Source organism: Acanthochromis polyacanthus, chromosome 6, assembly GCF_021347895.1.
Source record: "Acanthochromis polyacanthus isolate Apoly-LR-REF ecotype Palm Island chromosome 6, KAUST_Apoly_ChrSc, whole genome shotgun sequence".
Classification (NCBI taxonomy): domain Eukaryota; kingdom Metazoa; phylum Chordata; class Actinopteri; family Pomacentridae; genus Acanthochromis; species Acanthochromis polyacanthus.
Window position 1 is genome coordinate 30110571 of NC_067118.1, and position 21454 is coordinate 30132024.

Consider the following 21454-nt stretch of genomic DNA (forward strand, 5'->3'; position numbering starts at 1 on the left):
ACTTATTGAGTTTCTCTTTATAATATAGTACTGCAAAGTCTGACCTTACTGTATAAAGTGCTCTGTGAGGATTTTTGGTGTAAAATTGTATTATATAAAAAGAAACTGAATTAAAATGATTATTATGTAAGCTCTGTGTATGTATTTTTAGTTACAAATGAAATCATTGCAGCTAATTGGCTTGGGTTGTTAAACAGGCCAGTTAAACCTGTTTGATCAGTTTGTTTGTCCCTAGAGGTACGGAGGAAGCTTACTCAATATTTTGAAGTAGAACTGCTAATTGCAGTGTAATGTGCATTGCATTTGCTAATTAAAACCTGTTCTATGGCTGTCAGGTTTTTGAGAAAAAGAACCAGAAGTCGGCGCAGACTATCCAGCAGCTGCAGAGGAAGCTGGAGCACTATCATCGGAAGCTGCGGGAAGTGGAACACAACGGTATTCCACGCCAACCGAAGGATGTTCTGCGTGACATGCAGCAGGGCCTGAAGGATGTCGGGGCTAAAGTCACAGGCTTCAGTGAAGGTGTGGTGGACAGCGTCAAGGGAGGCCTCTCCAGCTTCTCACAGGCCACCCACTCTGCTGCGGGCGCCGTCGTCTCCAAACCGCGGGAGATTGCCTCGCTAATTCGCAACAAATTCGGCAGCGCTGACAACATCCCCTCGCTCAAAGACTCTCTGGAAGACCCCTCGGTGGAAGAGGGTGTGACTGTTGCTGGCGGACGTTCTCTGGGCAGTGCTGGACATCACCTCCAGTCCAGTCCCAAGTATGGCAGTGAGGATGACTGCTCGAGTGCTACATCAGGCTCTGCAGGGGCCAACAGCACCACAGGGGCCCCTGGTGGTCCCCCCAGTTCCAAGGGCAACACACTGGAGAGGAGCCAGAGCTCCAGCCTGGACATGCTGCTGCAGGAAGTGCAGGAGTTGAGGGAGGGCCAGGCAAGGCTAGAAGAGAGCCTGGACGGCTTGAAGACCCACTATCAGAGAGACTACACAGTCGTTATGCAAGCACTGCAGGAGGAACGCTTCAGGTATGGAGAAAAGAGAACATACGGAAATGTGTGTATCATGCATTCCTGCAGCGCTTCAAGTGAACACAAGAAATCCCCTAAAAATTTTAACATTGTGTAATCAGGAGGGTTACTTGTAAGCACAGCTGATTGTGCCATGCAGTGGCGTGTCATGATGGGCAACATTCACCCTGCTTGTGCTATAGAGAGCACTCTTATCAAAGCTAGCGCACAGTAGATAAAAACAAAACGTTGGCCTCCAGTGCATCTACACTAACGTATAGAACTTGCATTAAGGGCCTCTCATTCTCAAAGCATGTTGCCACTGCCCCAAGTTTTCTGAAGATTTATGTTCTTGTTGCTTTTTTTTTTACTGCTGCTTTGAAAGGAATGTATGTTTGGTTGTTGTGAGGCAGCATTTTGTAGTTGAACACAAAAGTAACAGACACACCTGTACAGTTCTCAAATGTCCTCTATGTGCTAAGACGATCAGTGTCATTTCAGCACTTGTTCAGGCTCTGTGTATACTCAGGCCATAAAACACACACTCACAGAATGTTCTGACAAGAGGGCACAGAGATTAAGGGGAAACACAACCAGCTGCTTACATAGTAGAGGAAACATGAACATTTTTCTTCCTAAAATGTTCAAGTCCAGAGCAATCTGTGTTTGTCCTCTGAGACCAAAATAATTACCAACAGCGAAGAATGACCACTAAGTAGCTTTTTTAAGTCTGCCCAAGGGGGACTAATAAGCCGGTCTCATGTTTCTAAATAGCTCCTCATAACTGATTCCTTCTTTAGCGTAACCGGTAATGTTGCGAGTAAGGATTATTTTCATTGTTGATGAATGTAAAACTGAAGCAATCAACCAATCATCAGCAAATTATCAGCAACAGTTTAACTAATTGAATAACAGTTTCAGTAATTTCTTTGGTTTTCTTAGTCATTAATAATGCTACACTGAAAATCTTTGAGTCATAAACATTTAAATAAAATTATTCAGTTTTTTTCCTGATATCAAACAATTCAGATATCCATGAAAATAATCTGCACTTAATTGATTTTAAAAAGTATTTCATGAGATGATTTCTGTTGCACTGAAATTTAAAAACCAGGCCAAGTTTTTTTTTTTAATCATGTGTCATCACTTCACATTATGTACTGTATGTTGTTTACTGTACACACCTGTTCAATGTTGTTAAACGATCAAACACACAGCCATATACAGGAGTTGTCTCGTGTCTATTCTTGCACTATGTTGTCCATCTGATTGCCTGCCAAAATACACAGCAGTATAGATCCCTCTCCTCTGACTGGGCATATCCGATTGGCCAGTCTCATACAGCTGACTCTCTCTGATTGGCTGGTTGGATCAGCAGATGAGTAAGCATACCCTAATCTTGTCAGGGCGAGTCATCAGTCCAGCCAGGTGCCATGTGGTCAGATGCTTTCAGGGTCTGTTTCTACTAATTCCCGCGTGTTTCTTTGTCTAAGCTAATTATACCTCAGACTCTCACGTGCGTCTCTGTGTGTGTTTTCTTTGCTTGTGTATTCAGGTGTGAACGTCTGGAGGAGCAGCTGAATGACCTGACAGAACTGCACCAGAACGAGATCCTCAATCTCAAACAGGAGCTGGCCAGCATGGAGGAGAAGATCGCCTACCAGTCCTATGAGAGAGCCAGAGACATTCAGGTTTGTCTTATAAGCCAACGTCCATAAACACACTGCCCATCTCAAACTATATTAGTTGAAACAAAGACCAACTGATGCCGATTGCTGGTTTTGACTCTCTTGCAAAATACCGCATCACGCTTCATATGGATATAACAATTCCCTATCCAAAATGTTGCACTTACTCATACTGAAAATCTTGTCAAAACCAGTTTTATTTATTTTGCCCAATGTTGCAGATTTGTCTGCAACACTGACATTCAGTTTTCATTAAAAAAAACAACTCCCCCATAAAATCCAAGATGAACAGATGTTGAATAGGTGTCATGTGAACATAAAAGACCAAAATAACCAACTTTCAGTATGTAAAATTCTGCTGTCAAAGAAGGATAAAAGATTGTCATTAGCATATGAAGAATTTGAATGCATATAATTTTAACATTATTATTACCTCCTCTCTCACTACTTCCACTAATTTGATGGTAATTATTTAACTTTACATGAAAAGATAGTGAAAAATTGAATCATATCAGTCAATTGAATTATATCAATAAGCAAATAGTCTTTAAAAATGCATTATTTTATGAAATCTCCAAGTAGTATCATGGTTTTCTCAAGTTTAATTTCATCCTTATATTGTAATGTTTCAGAACTCTATTTTCAGCAGCGCTACTTTTTGCTTCATGACGTAGTCACTAATAAACGATTTCTCTTCCATCAACCAGTCACATGCCCCTGACCTGTTATCACACTCACTAAGATGCTACAGCAGCAGTGCCAAAGTAACTCTGAGTTGCTGTGATAATGAGAGTGTTGAATGACATTTTAGAATAAGCTGAGTTTTAATCATCTTTGTCTTATCTGTTTAATTTTCTTCAATTTGGAGTTCCACACTGAACCTTTAGACCTAAGACAGCCCTGTGTTGAAATAGTGGAAGTGCGTATGTTGGTGGGGAAGCCTGCCTGGCTTCCTGCTTTAGACAGTAGTGAGCTAATGCAGGTTTGTCAGACTAGACGTCATGGTGTCAGTCGTAAGTTGAACTAAAGTCTGAGGTGGGCACACACCCTCCAACAGGCATTATCTCATTGTGCATGTTGACTATGTAAACAGGAAGATGAGTCCAAGGATCCAGTCTTCCCATCAGGTTTTCTGTTTATTCAAAACAAAGGGATTTCATTGTGCATGTCTCACATTACTCCAGTACTCTCCTGCTGTCTATACAGGCTTAGATGTAAGTAGAAGTCTATAAAATAAATGCTACGCGGCTACTTTATAAATGTTTAACCCTCTGAGCCCCAAGTAGTCTCGCTCTTGTCACATTTTTACTGACTATGGGCTCGTTTTTCACTGGAGTATAAAATCATGCACATCTGTATCAGCAGCACATCCATGTCCAGAAGTAAAGAGATCCTAAAAATGTCTTTTGTGCAATTTAGCACGGTTATAATAAATCATCAAAAACAAAAAATCAGTTCTAAATTTCTTTGATAATTTGTTAAAAAAAAATTGGAATCAACATGTGCAACATTTTCCACATGTGCCTAGGTGTTACCAAAAAGTGAGTCTACATACCATAGATATTTTCTTACTCATATTTAGTTTTTCTTTCTGAATGGTTCAACCCAGTACAGCTGAAAACTCCCTGCATTTTTGTCACGTGATTTTTGCTCACAGCTGAGTATTGGCTTCAGGGTTGTGCAGTGGAGCACAGATTTTTTTTAAGTTGTTTTCTGAATGTGGTTCAAATGGTTTATTTTTGGTGGATTTTTAATTAAACAAAGAATAAATTATTTTTTTTAAACATGATTTTTATTAAATAGGATTTTTAGGCTTAGATTTGGTCGAGTTTTTCAAAGGAATGACACATCATGCATGAGTAGTTCAAAGACCATCAGAAAGTTGAGAATTTGGTGCTTCTTTGTGTTTTTACTGTTTGTGTTACATATTGTAATTTTGATATTTTTTTAAAGAGAATGCTTTTCAAACATGCTGGCAAGTTTTGGGGTTCTGAGGCAAAAATCCAATAAAACATCTTGACTTTTTATCTAAATAACAGCAGATGGTGTTCAGTTTTGATTAACACTCTGAGGGGTATTATTTTAACTGTGTGTATTTTTGAATTTGTAGTTTGGACACAGTGAAAGGCGTTTCTGATGTTTTGTGAGGTCCTTTCACAAACACGAGGGTAGAAAAATATTTTATGCATAGAAACCTATTTCAGTATAATACAGGTCGTTACAGTAAAGTTTTCACTGTGGGTGTATTGTGTTTGGGTTTAGTTCATATGGAGGAGGTTGGTGATTTTGCTGACCTTCTTTTCTTCTGGGTGTCCTCTACAGGAGGCATTAGAGGCGTGTCAGACCAGGATCTCTAAGATGGAGCTCCAGCAGCAGCAACAGCAGGTCGTCCAGTTGGAGGGGCTGGAAAATGCCACAGCCCGGACCCTCCTGGGAAAACTTATCAATGTGCTACTGGCCCTTATGGCTGTCCTTCTGGTCTTTGTCTCAACTGTGGCCAACTGTGTGGTCCCCCTGATGAAGACACGGTCTCGCTCCCTGTCCACCCTCCTCCTCATCCTCCTCCTGGCCTTCTTGTGGAGAAACTGGGACGCTCTGTCGGGGTACACACACCGCGCTCTGCAGCCCCCAGGATGACCAGATTGAAGCCAGCACGTGTTGCTTTGGTGACGCCAGACGATGTAACTTATAGCTGCAATCATGCAGGGAGCTAGAAGAACGTGATCGCCATGAGGATGGCTGTGTGTCCGCACGCTCCAAATTCAGCTGAGCTAATTCGGACACAGCCTGGATCAAGATAAAGAGGAATGAAGAAAGTAAACTTGAGAACATTCACATTTAGGGAGGACAAGACTGTTTACATTTTTTAATGAACTATTGTGTTGTTATCCCTCACAAAATGCAACATTGTACTATTTTTATCCTTAGACTTTAATCAATTATAATGTTATTTCTAATAATATTATTTTTATTTTCAATGTTATTTTATTCAGTACCATGTAGCATTACGCTCCTCTCACTCTACATGGTGGGGAGTTTAGTCAGGAAACTGAGCTGATGAGTCGCCCCAAAGGCCCAGTCTGACTGTAGAGACATGCAAATGTGAGAATGTGGTTGATTGCCTTTAGGAAGAGAAGTCTGACCCAGCTGTGATTGGTAGATTTGAACCATGGCTGAAATCTTTCCTGGGAGTTGCTCTTTTCTTGCTGTGATGAAATTTGTTGAAAGACTGACCATGACTTTGGAGCGTCATGATGACTAGAGACTTTGTGCTTCCTTACCATTTCTAATAGCGAAGATCACATGCTTTTAATTATTTCCTTTTTAAAGAAAAAGAAGAGAAACAGTCTTCAATAGGCGAGATTGTGAATGATGCATAAAGACTTTAGAGGGGGAAAGCCATGACGGGCTGCTCACCATAGAAACGGCACATAAACACACACACACACACACGACATCTGGCTATTGTCAAGCATCTGCCATACTTGCAGCATGTATACAATGCTGCATGTTGTCATTAGGAAAACTACATAACCAATTTTGCTTTTAAAAGCAAGGGTCATTGTCTAAGTAAAATTGATTTGCCAGGATAAATGTCTCCTCCTGCCATATTTGACGTGATCAGGTTGGGAAAGAGAGACCACTGGTGCTCATCTGGCTCTTTCTCAGTTGCATCAGGAATGCTGCTTCATATCTACAGTGAAAGTCGTCTCCACTGCCACGTCAGTCGAATGCACACCGCTTGTATGCGATTTTACTAACACCTCTTCCCTGCGTATGATCTCTGTGGCCGTTCCTTTTTTTTTCTACAAGCACTCTTTCTTAAGGTGTGATCACCCAGTGCCAAACCTTAGCTAACCTTGGGATGCCTGAGCACCCAATAGCTGAGAGGACAGACAGAGGATGTTGCACAGCAGGTCTATCTTCTTCTCAGATATGTCATGAATGTCTTGATGTGACACTTTGGGGGACGTACGTTTTGCAGAGGTAAAGCTATTCACAATCTAAATGTGACCTTGACTCTGAATCCTCAGTTGTGTGTTTCTGCACCTTGCTTCATTGATTAGTGTTCCTTGGCTCCAGTCTTTTTCATGTTCTCCCTTTCTCATCTAGTCAAGGACACTACAAGATGACCTAGCACATTAAATAGTCCACCCTGCATTTCATGCTGAGAAGCTGATTTTTCTAACAGATAGTGTGATCATTTGAACTGTACAGCTGCACTTTAGCACACTGCTGGATGGCACATAGGTCATGCTGAGGCTGAAGAAACCTTTGATAGAGACTTCAAAGGTTGTCCCTCTGTAGACGGGCTCCCTCAGCGGGAAAAGACGAGTTGACTGAGGTCAGGATCACTGTCATCCTTGTCTAAAGATAAAAAAACACCTCTCAAAGTAATTTCTGCACAGAATGTGAGTCAACTTGATAGCACTCAAGTTGAACATACAATTAAAGTGGCTGTTATCAATCTGTTTCAGATTTACCATCAGGTGAACAAGTTGAGAGTGAGCTGACCTTTGACCTTAGCGTGTTTTTGCAGTAACACCTATGATGTAAGTTGTGTGCTAAACCACTCCAGTGCCTTCTGATGTCCTTTTCTAAGTGTGGAAAAAAATAAAGTGCATTCCTGACTAACTCATGAGCCACCAGTATTTCTTTAAGCGGACTGTGTGTTGGTCGAGAGCGTTCATGGACTCAAGTCTTATTTTAAGGCCGCTTGCAGATGCGTCATGTAACCACTAGATGGCAATCTTTTACCTCGTAACCCTTGATGTTTGACTCGTGTGCGTGAAAGGCTGTGCTGGGTTTGTGTGACTGGCCTGTTGTAAGAGAGGAGGGTGTCCAAGCATAAAGAGGTCGCTCCTTATCAGGAAGGAAACAGGTTGGGTTGAAGGGCCCCTCACTGCCAAAAGTTAGAGTGGGCCACCAGGGATAATATTTTCATTAGAAACACAGGAGAGATCACGTCTACCTCCACTTTATTCTACTTTCTTCTTTCTCTCACACATACAGCTTGATTCCGCTGAGTGCTGCTTTAGGTGAGCCAGCAGCCACACCTCTCCAGTGTGATGTGATGTGATGCTGATATCTCTGCCCCACAGCGAGCTTCATCCCTGCAGGACCTCCTGATGCCTCCAGGCTCGCTGTCCAGGATCGCGCTTACGTGTGCGCGCACAGTGCTGACACTGTTGGCGGCTGAGCCATTGTGCTGTGCAGATGTAGGGGGGGTCATTATGTTGCACTTTATCAGAGAGCTTCCCTCCTTTTCTACACTGCCACATTTGATGCGCATGGCTGTGCGCCAAGGTAAACACGGGCCGCACTTATCTGCCTTTACTGAAAGCTGCAAGTGGTGACGGGGAGGGAGGGAGGGAGTGTTGAGGGTGGAGGGGAGTAGCGGGAGGAGAGAGTGAGTTTGTCCCCAGAGGAGTCCACAGTAAATAGGCACAAGCGATTGCACACGATTTAGCATCAACTTTAATTATTGCATGTATTCAGAGATAACACTTCTCGGGCTCGCCTGCAAACTGATTTATGCAGTGTCTGACACATTCCCCGTCGTTCCTCTACTAGGAATCATTCATTTCTATTCAGAGATGTGAGCATATGCACGCTCCATCCAGAGACAAAAAAAAAATGCTAACCATATTCGTGCATTTTTGAGTGGGGGCGCATGTGTTGCACTTGAATATTTATGAGGTAAAACGTGCAAGAAAGCTTTGGTGGATGGATGTGGATGTCAAAACCCGGAAAGGTGTGCTGATGTGCCCATCTGGTAGCACTTTCATGGTGCTTACCGTGCCGTATGTGCCCAAAACGGAACCCTTTTGGATCTGCACAACTAATCTGAGAGCCGAGGGACTGTGGAGCACAGGAGGTGGGACGGTGACCCGACATTAACCCCGAGACGAGCGGAACCACGCAGGGGTGGAGACTCATCAAGTGGTTCATCTTGAAAGGAACGGTGGACGGTCATTATAACTTCACGTGATCAGTTCACATTATGTTCACATATAAATGCGGTAATATTGTAGACAGAGTAAAAAAAACACATCAGGATCCAATAAGTGAACCGTGATCAATCACAGCACAGCGGCCTGACAGCGCGCTTTGATGGGATGTGTCATTCCAGGGAGTCGGTGCCATTCTTCAGGGTTAATGAGTTAACGCCCCTGCTCCCAGTGAAGTCCATCTTTTACCTACATTTTCCTATTTCTTAATCCTTGACTTATGAAGCCATTTTTGAACAAGCTGGACCAAGATATGACTCCAAATAAGTTTGATCACTGTTGCGCAGACGTGAGTGTCCAAAATTGCGCACGAACAAATCATCTTTAATTTGTCTCTATTTGGGTGTTTTCATTTTTAAAAGTAATCCAAATCTCGACCTGGCATTGTGTCTCAGTGCGCCTCAGGAGAGAGGCTGCTGCTGCTGCACAGTGGGCAGAGAGGGACAGAGGAGGCAGCCTGAAAAGGAAGCACGACTCGCTTATCGCGTCATTCTGGGTTTAGGCGTTGAGCAGGAAACAGCCTTTCCTCTCGGATTGTCGCAGTAGGAACAAACACACAATTTTGTCTTTGCTCAATGCACCCCTCGGCACAGAACACGCGGAAGCCGGTCAGAAGGAAAAATGCCTCCTTCGATAGAGATAGCCGTTCTGCTTCTCGGCGTCCTGGCTTTGGAGACGCGCCGGAGTGCCAGCGCGCTGCATATCCAACAGGCATTCGCGTCTCCAAATCACACCAATAACTTTGTGGTGGACCCGGTGTCTAGAAAGGTCTACCTGGCCACCGTTAACTCCGTTTACCAGCTCAACGGGACCCTGAACGTCGAGGTGGAGAAGAGGACCGGGCCGGTGGAGGACAACCTGTTGTGCCATGCGCCACAGCTGCCCCAGGCTCCGTGCGAGCATCCCAAATCCCTCACTGACAACTACAACAAGCTCCTGAAGCTGGACCGGGAGCAGGGGGTCGTGGTGGTGTGTGGATCCGTGTATCAGGGCTTCTGTGAGCTCCGAAAAATGGACAATATTTCCGAAATAGCGGTGGAGTTCCCACCTCAGGGCGAGAAGACTGTTTTCCCCAGCATGCTCAACATCGCTGCCAATCACCCGAACGCGTCCACCGTGGGGCTCATCTTCAAGAGCCACGGGGGAAACACCCGGCTGCTCGTTGGGGCCACTTACACAGGGGCTGGAACCCAGTTTTTCCCCAAAAATCACAGCAAGGAGGACCTGCGCTTTGAGAACACCCCGGAGATCGCGATCCGCTCCTTGAACATTAAGGATTTATCCAGACTTTTCACATATGACATTAACCCTTCAGAGGATAACGTGTTCAAGATCAAACAAGAGGTCAAAACCAAAAACAAACTCAACTTCGTGCACGCGTTCATCCAGAAGACTTATTCCTATATTGCCTTCAACAATGATGCGAAAATGGGGCACAAGGAGAGCCAGCCCAACAGCATCCTCTCCAGGATTTGTCTGGATACCGAGAATCTCCGAAAATCCACCGGGCCGGAGAGCAGGAAGCTCACGGAATCCTACATCCAGATGCCTCTACAGTGCGGATTTAACGGGAACATTTACAACCGGCTGCTGTCCGTGTACCCCGCAGAGATTCAAGGAGAGGACGGGCTGAGTTCAGAGCCCTACCTGTTTGGAGTGTTTTCCAAGGCGGATAAAAAGTCCGCTCTGTGCGCTTTCAAGTTTGGAGACATCGAGGAGGAGATTCGACAAGGCCGCAGGAACTGCTCCAACTCTCCCAGCAGCGATGTCCAGGTGCTGGACAGCGTTATCCAGGGCTCCGGGGCAGCCTGCATCCAGAAGGGAAACCTGGTGGTAAGAGCTTATATATTATTTTATTGTGTATTTCATTCCTTGTTCGTTTATTTTTTTACTTTGATTCATTTTTATGTGGGCAAAGAAGAACGTTTTAACAAATTATATTCTGCCTGAAGGTGTAATATAATACAAAAAGGAAAGTTATCTGCTAGAAACAAATGCCTCAATCTTGATTTGACAGAAGAAGTGACAAGAAAACCTCAAATGATCAGCCTGCTCAGCAGAATTTTCAGTTTCATTATGTCATTACTCAGCTTCCATTTCTTATCTGTGCATTATTTAGTGAAGATTATTGAATGCTTAATGGATTCAAGCCTGCACATGATGAAAATTGGACTTTTTCTTCATACACTAGAGTCAAATTCCAATAAACCTGGTTCTGATGTATGAAAGCTAAAGGCTCCTACAGTTGTTCAGGCTGTTATGAGATTAACTCACTCATGGCTGCTGCATCTCTCTGCCAGCTCCCATTCGTGCTTACAAGCAGTTATCCTCTTTAGCCCAGAGGCTCCTGACTCGGAGAGAGGATCTCCCATGTCAGGAGTAGAGGTCATAATAGTTGGAACGACCCTCCAGAGCGACGCTGGGGTTGTGGGAAGGGTGAGACTCCTTTCACATGCAGCGACTCCCTGTCTTATCAAATATAAAGATGGGAAAGGGTCAACAGGGTTTCAGTGAAACTCCAGACATATCTTTTATTGAGCGTGTGCTGCTAACTATAACGCAGCCACAAATTTACCACTGAGTTAGAAGATGAAGAAGCTCTTTGTTATGAACATAGTCAGACATTATCAACAGTTTTTTACTCGCTTTCAACTCACATACCAAATTAAATATTTGCCCTTAAGGATAATTTAGCAACATGCGCGATATCTGACCGCTTCATGAATGCTGTCTGATGAGAAAGACAAAGAGAGCTTCATAAGGAATGCAGTGAAATTCTAGCTTTTCATTGTGTTGCTTTTTGACTGACAGAGTTAAGGTCAAAGGCGGCCGTCCCGTGACCACTGTGCTGTCAGGTCAGAGAGCTGCCCTGCTCGCTGCCACTGTCTTGTTGGCTGTGGCCCCGGGGCCACTCCTCTCGTGACCAGTTTTCTGAATAGAATCTCAGTTTGCCCCCAGGGCCTCCTGAGATAGACAACTGCACAGTTCAGTGTGATTCAGTGCTGATTTTTGCTCTCCTGCTGTACTTCAACCTATACGCCGCACACAGAATAAAGTTTTACAGTCTTTAGTTTTACATTTACGTTGCTGCGGCGGCTGAAATGTGATCTTTTTTGTAGTCGACAGTTGGAAGACGAGCACTGAGGGAAAGCCAGACACTATTTATGATAAGAGAGACGAGGCCGCGAGCAGAAGGGCCCGTGGGAAACGACTCTACAAATATCTACTGTGCTTAATTCTTTTTTCTTTTTCTTTTTTTTGCCTCTGCGTGCTCTAAAATATTCAGAGAATTCCCAGTAGATCCTGGTGCTCATCCATGCGTGGCACTAATGTTTTATCATTGCCCACTGTGGATTTGACAAAAGCAAAGTCTTATGAGTGTTGAAGACCCTTGTAAGCCCTTTTCAAGTGTTCACTGAGATGTCTAAAAAGTGATTTAGGAGAATGAGCAGCACCAATGTGATAGCTACTATCAGCTCTTGTTTTCTACGACACTTTCATCTCACAGCGCTCCCTTTGTGCTCTGCTCTCTCCTGTCTACTAATCTGTATGCCGTTCTTCCATATGAAAGCTGATGAGAATTGATCTCTCTCTCTGGTTTTGTCTGTGTTGCAGTTGCAGCCCGAGCAGCTGGACTGCGGTGCGGCTCACCTGCAGCACCCTCTGGCTTTACGGAGGTCCCTGAGGGCCGCTCCTCTCTTTGAATACCCAGGCCTTAGTTCAGTCTCTGTGGACAATGTGCACGGCCACACTGTGGTTTTTCTAGGAACCAGTAATGGACGACTTCGTAAGGTGAGACACACGTGAACACACACATCCACACATACACACTGAGATCCTGTACAGTGATTGAGATGGAAACTTGTTTAACCTAACGTAACCTCAGGTCTTAACAAAGCTGCAGTGCAAAATGGTCACCGCTCAATGGAGATAATATTTTTCATGTGATCGAGCCCTGAAGCTTGGAAAAACTATAACAGTACCGTTACGTAGTGCTGCTCTGATGTGGCCGCTGAGTCTCTCAATAAACCGAACATAGGTGTGCGATGAAACACTTATAGCAGCTGTAGAACAAGCAGGAATGTCTGCTTTCATCTTGTAGGTTCTCAGGGTTGTCACCCCTCATCCAGCCCCCTCACTCCAGTCATCCATGACCCATCCTGGACCTTAAGTCGTCCTAATCGTGCTTTAATGTGCCTCAGACCTGGTTGTTGTCTGAGAGATCACCAGAACGCCGTTTAACAAGAGCGGCTGACGACATATGACTCAGCGCTGCCCTGCGTTGGTGTGCGACCTCAGCTTTTAAACATCTGCAGAAGGTCCAGCTTGTGAAAACCTTTCCTGGCCAATTAACAGCATTCCTTAATTCTGTCTCAGCCACATTCCTGGTCACCCCTGACTGAGCTCGCTAAGTAGCAGATCTGCCTGCGAGCACAACAAGCTGCTCCTCAGCTGTCTCTGGAAACAACATAATACGACTCTGACCCTATTGTTTTGCATTAGCCTGGTGCCTTTGTACAACATTAAAACCGTTCTGCTGCAGGGTGCTCCGTTTAGGTCCCGCTACAAGAGCTCCTTGTTTGCCTCCCCAGATGTAGGCGCCGCTTTAGCCCCAGCTGAGCCTGCAGTAATTGGTTTTTGGAGGGTTTACACCGGATGCACCACGTTGGTTGAGATGGTGTAAGCAGCAGCAGCGTGTATGAGTGTGTTTGTGTACGTCTGTTTGCTTGATTGCAGGTTTGACTGTGTTTTTAGGTGTTTGACTTTGTCTGTAGGCCAGTGAGAGTGGTTTAGTGATTTCATGTGTTTACTCAAATGAATGGGTACACTGCGATGATGTGCTATATGTGAGTGTGTGTGTGTGTCAACCTTGTTATATAGAGAGTGTAGTATTTCTGCGACCTTGGGCAACAGCAGGCTTTGTGCTTTTTTAGCTTTATGTGCCTTTCATTGTTTGTCTCTGCATCTGTGTGTGTGGCAGCGTCTAAGAGTGTGAGTGAGCTTCTATGTGTGTGTGCCCTGAGGATAGAGCTGTTACAGAGGTTAATGGTGCTGTTAGTGTGTGTAATGTGATTCTGACTGTGAGTTTGGCTCAGACTAAACACAGGGGAACAGTGGTTCAGATTAAGTTAGGCCTCTTTTACTGTCTTTGAGAGCCCTCACTGAAGTAATTTGTAATTACATGCATTTTTTAATGAAGTCTCTCCCTCCCCATTACGGCAGACTTCCATTTTCTGCCTCTCGCTGTGTCCGCCTTTATCTCCCCTCACTCTGGTCCAATTTTACTCCCCCTGCAAGTCCACCCTTGCACTTCTCAGTTCACTGCTTCACCGTCCCCTTCTCTCTTGGGCTCCTCTTTTTTACTCCGTCTTCTCCATAAAAGGCGCCTTTGATTCATTTTGCAAACAAACAGACTTTATCTCTTTCTTGTTCTGTCTCTCCTGCCCCACCTCCATCCATCTGTATTCTCTCTCCTCCACACACAGGTACACAAGCGCGCACACACATAGAAAGAGAATGAGCACAGCAGCTGAGCATTCCTCGCTTTGAATAGGGTCTTTCATCTGCGTGGAGATAGACAGAGAATGGACTCGGCGAGACCTGCCAGTACAGCAGGTGTTTTGTTGGCTGACCTGGTGGTGTACTGTGCCACAGCTCTCCTCACTACTCCACCCCTCTGCTCCCTATCCAGGTGTGTGGGCTGCTGTTTACTTGCTGCTCGCTGTGTCACCCTGCGTATGTGTTTGTAGTCACTGGGGTGTGGGGTGAAGACATAGCACAGCTGCTCGCTATCACCAAGGCAGGAGAGCCTCTGTGTATGTGTGCAGAGGGGTGGGTGGTGTTATAAAAACGACAGTGATATTTGGAGGCTGAGATAATGCCTTTCATCGCAGGTTAAGCCAATGGTTTACTAAGCTTCTGTCTGCTTCGGTTTAACATTAACCAGCACGTCTCAGTGGGTGGGGATGGCTCAGCGTGTGCGTCTGCGCCTGTTTGTGTGTTCAGCGGATGGAGAAGTGACACAGCTCGAGCTTGTCACCAGATGCCGGTCAGTTTGCCAGTTCCTCAGGATGGCAGGATGTCGCCACTGAAGGGAGACCCGACAAATCGCAGAAATAAGAGCTTTCACTGTCTGGGTGACAGGAAGTCTCACTCAGCACAGTTTGTTTTTTCTACACAGCTCTGTGTGTGTGTGCGTATGTGTGTGCGTACGTGAGAACATGTCACCCGTTTTATTATCTGGAACTGTAGGAAGGCCAGCGCGTAGATAAATCACCGCTCGGCAGAACGAGATTAGGCACACTGCATGAAAAAAAAGTATTTGAGAAGGTGGAACATGAAAAAAAAAATTAAAAATAAAGGATAGGAGCAAAAATCGCTTTACTAAATCCGGCAGCTATTGTTTATACATACTTGAATTTAATTAGCACAGAGAGTTGGGTTGCTCTCTTGTGTATTCCAGAAAGGTTTGGAGGAGCTGTTTCCAGACGAAAGAATATATTTATCTTGCTGATGCTGTCATGCTGGCCTTTAAATGTGGATGAACGAGGGGGCTCAGACAAAGATTAATTCAATCCTTGTTTGGACATTTATTACACACCATGTGCAGCACAGTGACAAAGAATCAACATCCTAACACCTAATCCAACCACCCATAAGCGGGGATTCACCATATAAACATTATCTGGCATTAACATATTGTACAGTCTGCGTCATAAAAACACATTTTACAGACCTTCACCTCCTCTGTTACTCATACATGTTACAAGCAGGAATATAAAAAGCCTTGAGTTGTACTACACAATCAAACTCAAACAAGATGCTTAATACAGCGAAAAATTTAGCATTGTTTAATCAAACAATAACAGACAACATCAATGTCTTTCCTGTTAAACCAATATTAATACACAAAGTATGACATTCAGGAGCATGTAATGGAGTATCTTCATATATCTCAGCGCTCATAGGAAGTAACGGCAGCCTCCAGGTAACTGTCAAAGTGTGAAAGTTAAAGGTGTGAATCTCATGTGAAAGTCAGCTGAAAGGAAATGAGGGGAAAAAGAAGCTGCTTCTTCTGAGGTGTTGCTGAGCAAAACATCTGAGCCTGAATGTGCAACAGAGAGAAAATGTACACTGACAGTCATTAAAAACTTTGAGACCATATTTTTCAACATAATTTTTATTTTGAAGCCCGAAACTGGATTTTCTTCATATGAATAATTTGTTTAGCATATTGGCATACAGAAACAAAAATCTAAAGTTTCAAGAATGATTTCAAAATAAAGAATTTCACAAAAGAAAACGGCACCTGCCAAACACAAAGTCACAACAGTCAATGCCGAGTATGGCCTCCATTTGCTTCGATGCAGGCAGCAATCCGTCGGCGCATGCTTTGGACCAGGCTTCTGATTGTGGGTTGGGAACAGCCCATACGCCTGGCTACATCACTGTAGCTCAAACCGGCCTCCACCATACCCAGTGCCCGGAGACGTTGTTCATGTGATAGACGCGGCATGATGCTGTTCACTGGACTAACAATGGTGGCCTTTTCTGGGCCTTTATATAGGCCTTCAAAACCCATTCTCAAATTGTGCAGATACTCACTGAGTATTGCTTGGTGTGTATTTGGTTCACTTTTGCAAAGTGACCAACCCATGTGCAGTGAATCATGACAAAATGACAACTCATCATTATCTCAACTACCAGGGCACTAGATCATCAGTAAATCCACAATGAATAATTACAACCCCCCTACAAGTAGAATTCTGCGTACATTTCTACCTCAAAGTTTCTAGTGACTGTCAGTACAGTTATGGCGAACAGTTCTCAATGAGAAATTCCTCAGTTTGAATGCAAAGTAAGGCATTTTTGTTGCTCCGTGATTCAACTTGTGTCCATGTTTTCCGCAGCTGACCCTCCTGGCGAACATGACCGTAGCCAATCAGTGGGCACTGAAGCTGCCGGCCGGCGAAGCGGTCCACCACATCATGACCTTCGACCCCAACGACAGCAATTTTCTCTATGTGATGACCTCTCACCACGTAAGGCTGCGGGCGAGGTTTCAACCTCAACATGTTTGTTGATCCCCTGCATTGCTGTCACTAATTTATTCATGTCAACATGGAGATGAGCCATAATAACCGCAATCAGACGCCGTTTCCCTTCAGCTGGCTGCCGCTCGTCTCAGTTTAGCAGAACGTTCCCATGTTTGTGGCGGAGACAGACGTGTGTGCAGACCTTGAGTAGCTTTCAGGGCTGCGCTTTCAAACCCAAATGTTTCGTAACAGTCGTGCTTATGACAGGATGTGGTGGCACCTCCAGCATTTTCTGTTCAGCACAGCACAAAATGCGCCTGATTGTTAGTGGATTGTGCTCAGATTAAATCACGGTGCTCCCAGCCACAGTAGACAAGTTTGACATGCACACTGATAAGCGGAAGTTCTTTTTAGACACTCACATGGCCAACTGTTCCAAAGGATCTTTTAAAGCAGCAAATACGAGTTACAAACATTTTCATTGAATCAAAACACATTTTAGTACTATTTATGGTAGTATTTTTTTTCAGCAATAGCTTTTCTTTGAATTTGCAGTCTGTAATAACTTAATACATAGCAGTTTCCATTTCTAGCATTGGAGTCTGCCATTCTCTTCATGTTTATGTTAGCCTACAATAGTCCATTCCTGGAAAAGCAATTGCAAAGAAGAGTATTTGTCATTTCAAGAATTTTGGGGCATGTGTATTGTCTTTACAGTATAAGCAGTATACAATGAAATCATTTAATAAACACGTTATAACACATTATAAAGCAGTTATAAGCAAATCTGAGGATGTGTTATACATGCACTAATAATTCTAATTTCTCCTGTGGTCACCTGGCTTTGGTACATTCTTTGTAGAAGCTGTGCAGGAAAAACCGGTGCATGTCATATCAGCTTTGCAGTATAACTCCATAAAAGTGTCAGCAACCATTTGTTAAATTTTCTTTTTTTACTGTTTATAAGGGCAGGACGGTGCATGCTCAAGTGTTGCCTTGTTCTCTGTTAGATTAGTGTATTGACTGTCTAATTGATTGTTTAGTCAATAAGGTGTGAGATGAGGGTGAAGACATCCCTCATATTTTCCCACAAGGCCAGAGTTTTCAAATTGATTTTGTCTGGTCAATGGTACAAATCTCACTCTTTCAAATCATAATGATACAAAACAGAGAACACGAGCATATCTTTGCACTTCAGAGGTTAGGCGTTTGGTGTTTTTGCTTGATATTATTGTAATTCTCTGTCAGTTGCCGGTGCGTAAAATGTTGCGTGCATGTTTGATCTTTGTGCTGTGTTGTGCAGATGCTGAGAGTGAAAGTGGCTCAGTGTGACCAGTGGAGGAGCTGCAGTGACTGTTTGGGAGCCGGAGACGCCCACTGTGGCTGGTGTACTCTGGAGAATCGGTAAGAAACACACAAGCTCAGATTCTGTTTCTTTAACCGCCTCCTTCAGACTTGTCGTCCGTCCCTACTCAACCTCCTCCGCCGATATTATGATATGCTTTGTTGTCACGCACACACCACATGCATCCTGACGTAATCAAACAGCATGGACGTGAGTTGTGGAAATGTTTACTGTCTCTATAAACTCCTGTTTAAGCGGGAGTCTAGTTGTAGTTGTTTCTGTGAGTGACTGACTAAACCTAATGTACTCATTTTGAGGCAGTAAAAGATCACATTGATGGGACAATAAAATAATTCCTGCTTGCCGTTTTGATACTTTAAGTATTTGCATCAATAAAACCACCGCGGCTCGTTTGCTGGTTTTCATCACACTCATTCTCATTTTGTAAAATGTCGCCCGGCTGAATGAGCCTTGGCAGTAACAGAGTGTATTTTTGGGTTGGAAGGCTGTTGTTGGATCGAGCAGAATTGATTTGCTTTTCATTAGTCCTCAGATTCGGGAGTAACATCATTGTTTGGAGCGCTCCCCTGGATCTTTGGTAGTTCGGGGAGGGAGTTACAGGCTTTGGAGTGCCCAGTGACTTGGCTGAAGTGTAACTGTGAACGAGCGAGCGTACACTGTGATTAATGCGGCTCTGTCAGGACTGGCTCTCTGGCCCTGCATTCACTGGCTTTCAGGGAGAATATGTGTGGTGTCGAGATGTGTTTGTTTACCGGTTGTTTGTCTGCGTGTTAGTGTGTGTGAGTTGGTTGGTTGCTTGGTGATTAAAGCAGATCAGATGAGATAGTGAATTTTGTGATGAGCTGTGCTGCAGCTCTGGAGGCTCTGGCATTGCCAGGGGCCATTCAGAGCTGGAAGAGTGGAACTGATGAGTGTTGTGTGTTTGTGTGTATGCGGTCAGACTGTCTCACTGTCATCTCCCTGTCTCCTCTCCTTATTTATCTATCTGTCGTCTCTTTATCCCAGTCCCTTTCGCGCTTCACTGCATTTTTTACCCTTGTGATTCTCTGTCTTCAGCTTCCTTTTTTTTTTCCTTTTTTTGCCCTCGCATTTTTCAGTAGCTTTGAGAGTTTAGCTATCCCTCTCTCAACCTCCCTCTCTGTCTCCCTCGTCCTCGTCTTCTCCTCCTCCCCCAGTGCCCTTGTCCTCCTCTCTATCCCTCTACAAAGGAGCGTTGATTGTGATGATGGTGGTGGGAGGGAGAGTGCACACTGGTTCTTTTGACAAGGAAATGTCAAAGTGTGTAAGCCTGTGTGTAAGTGTCAGCATGAGTGTGTGTCGCTGTCTGCCTCTCAGAGGCCAGGGAGCTGATGTCATGAGTGTGTGTGCGTGTGTGTTTGATGCACTGTTTGGCCAGTCACGCTGGCCGCTGGGCTGGCGCTGCAGCCTCAGAGCCCGGGGGATCGAGGGGTTGATGTGTGGGGGTGTATGGTCTCCTCCATCACCTCTGTCTGATACCACCATAGATGGGGGGAAAAAAGGGCCGCTAGATCTCAGAATCTGTGAAGCCACTATGTGTCTGTGGGTGCCGGTTTGATTTTATGCATGGTTCTGACGTCTCTCAGCACGTCTGCATGTAGAGGGAGCATGAAAACACGTCTGTTCACTTATTGGAGGCAGCATTGTTGTCTGAAAAAGAGAAAGCTAGTTTCTCTGCCAGAGATAAAGCTCAGTCCTTGATCACTCTTTTCATGCCGGAGCTGGTTTAATCTGCCACATGTCACAAGAAAGCACTTTAATATCTTTATTTGAATCAAATTATGCATCACATGCAGTCTCTGCTATTCACAAATTATCGTGCTTATCTGCATGTGCTTATCTCGCAGCGACTTTGTGTGCGTCGTAGTGTGTGTTTGTGTCTGTGCGTGTGCAGTTAGACACTCGTATGTTCATTCTCCTGCTGTTTAACAGTCACACTGGGTTCCCACCTTATCTGACGTAGCGACACTTAGGAGGTGATGAGTTTTCTCAGGTCATATTTTAGCTGCATATGTTGTCTGTGTTTATTTTAAGGATCTGTTTGAGCAGCTTTTTAAAGTCAGCAGGCAGCGGTGAGGCAGGTGAGGAGTGTGTTAGTGTGTGCGCAGCTCCTGCATGTTTATTGTATGTTCATTAGCACTGCCTGACTTTTAGCGAAAAGAGAAAAATTTGAATTGATTTTCTCCCACTGCAGCGCTTGATCAAATTGTCGTTTGAATTAGCAGGCGAGACATGAATGCATTTGAATAAAGACTAGAAAAAGAAAAATAGAGAAAGGAAAAAACATGATCTGAGTGACTGGGTGTATTTGCTAGTATTTGCGACTCCCACACTGTTTGTTGATGTTCATCCGAGACTGTATGTCTTTTTCTTTTGAGATGGTAAGATGAAGTTTCCTGGATGTCCGCTTCCGTTTATGCTAACTGGCATTTAAGAGGACATTCGGTACTTAAAGATAAAATCTGGAGTTTACTGGATAAACTAAATATATTCTTCCAGATGGAAAACAAGGAGGCTACTTTTGACCCATGATCACCCAAGAGGAGGTTCTTTAACTTAATTACTTAATTTAAAAAAATGCTAATTTACTGTATCTTAACATACGGCCACGATTCATGGTTAGTTGTGGGCTTGCATTGATTATAACTTTTGAGAGCTGACTGGCATAATTAAAACTGAGGATGAAAAGCTTTCTTGTATTTTTTTTCCCTGTCCACAGCAATTTTAATAAGGTTCATTCGTTTATGCAGACTTTTGCCTATATATTTTTCAGATTTGTTTTCCCACACCACACACAGTCCCTCCATGCTCATTTACCAGAGGTTTGCAATGAACACTTTCTTTGATCATGATTCAATATTCTTTGATCAGAAATGTCCCTACCTACGCTAGTTTTTTCGAAATTTGGCATGTTTTGTTGACATAATTGAAATGGGGTATGAAAAGAACACGCCTAATGAGTCTCTTCCATGCTAGAACCTCAGTGAGGCTGAGCAGAGACTGATAATAAAGAAGGACAAAACCTCCGTGATGCCGCAAATAATTTTCCTGAAAATTGGTTTTAAAGCTACATCCATCGCCATATTGCCTGGCTCCTCCTGGCTCCAAGCTAGCTCAAAAATGATCAAAGAGGTGGAGCAGGAATGGAGCTGAGGCCAGTTATGCAAACATCAATGAGCTCTGGATGGTCCATGTGTTATCTTAACCCTTGTGTTGTCCTACGGGTCAATATAGACCCATTTTAAACTTTGAAAATGTGGAATGAAAAATATATTTTCACAGTGAAACTTCTGATGTCCACATTTTCAACATTTCTGGGAAATTTT

At 44.0% G+C, this 21454-nt stretch overlaps 2 protein-coding genes across 11 annotated transcripts in view; both read left to right on the forward strand.

Moving 5' to 3' along the window:
* tmcc1a (transmembrane and coiled-coil domain family 1a) overlaps nucleotides 1-7332 on the forward strand; it is a 48895-nt gene extending 41563 nt beyond the window's left edge. For all 10 annotated transcript variants that reach the window (XM_022189127.2, XM_022189128.2, XM_051949494.1 and 7 more), the window contains 3 exons: nucleotides 336-1027; nucleotides 2565-2700; nucleotides 5020-7332. In XM_022189127.2, coding sequence (XP_022044819.1) covers nucleotides 336-1027; nucleotides 2565-2700; nucleotides 5020-5334 — 1143 coding nt within the window. In that variant the 3' untranslated portion in view covers nucleotides 5335-7332. The remainder of the gene's footprint in view (nucleotides 1-335; nucleotides 1028-2564; nucleotides 2701-5019) is intronic.
* A 1793-nt stretch (nucleotides 7333-9125) lies between these two features.
* The window catches only part of plxnd1 (plexin D1), a 75322-nt gene continuing 62993 nt past the window's right edge, over nucleotides 9126-21454 (forward strand). The window contains 4 exon segments of the mRNA XM_022189133.2: nucleotides 9126-10541; nucleotides 12324-12500; nucleotides 16619-16750; nucleotides 18048-18148. Coding sequence (XP_022044825.2) covers nucleotides 9330-10541; nucleotides 12324-12500; nucleotides 16619-16750; nucleotides 18048-18148 — 1622 coding nt within the window. The 5' untranslated portion in view covers nucleotides 9126-9329.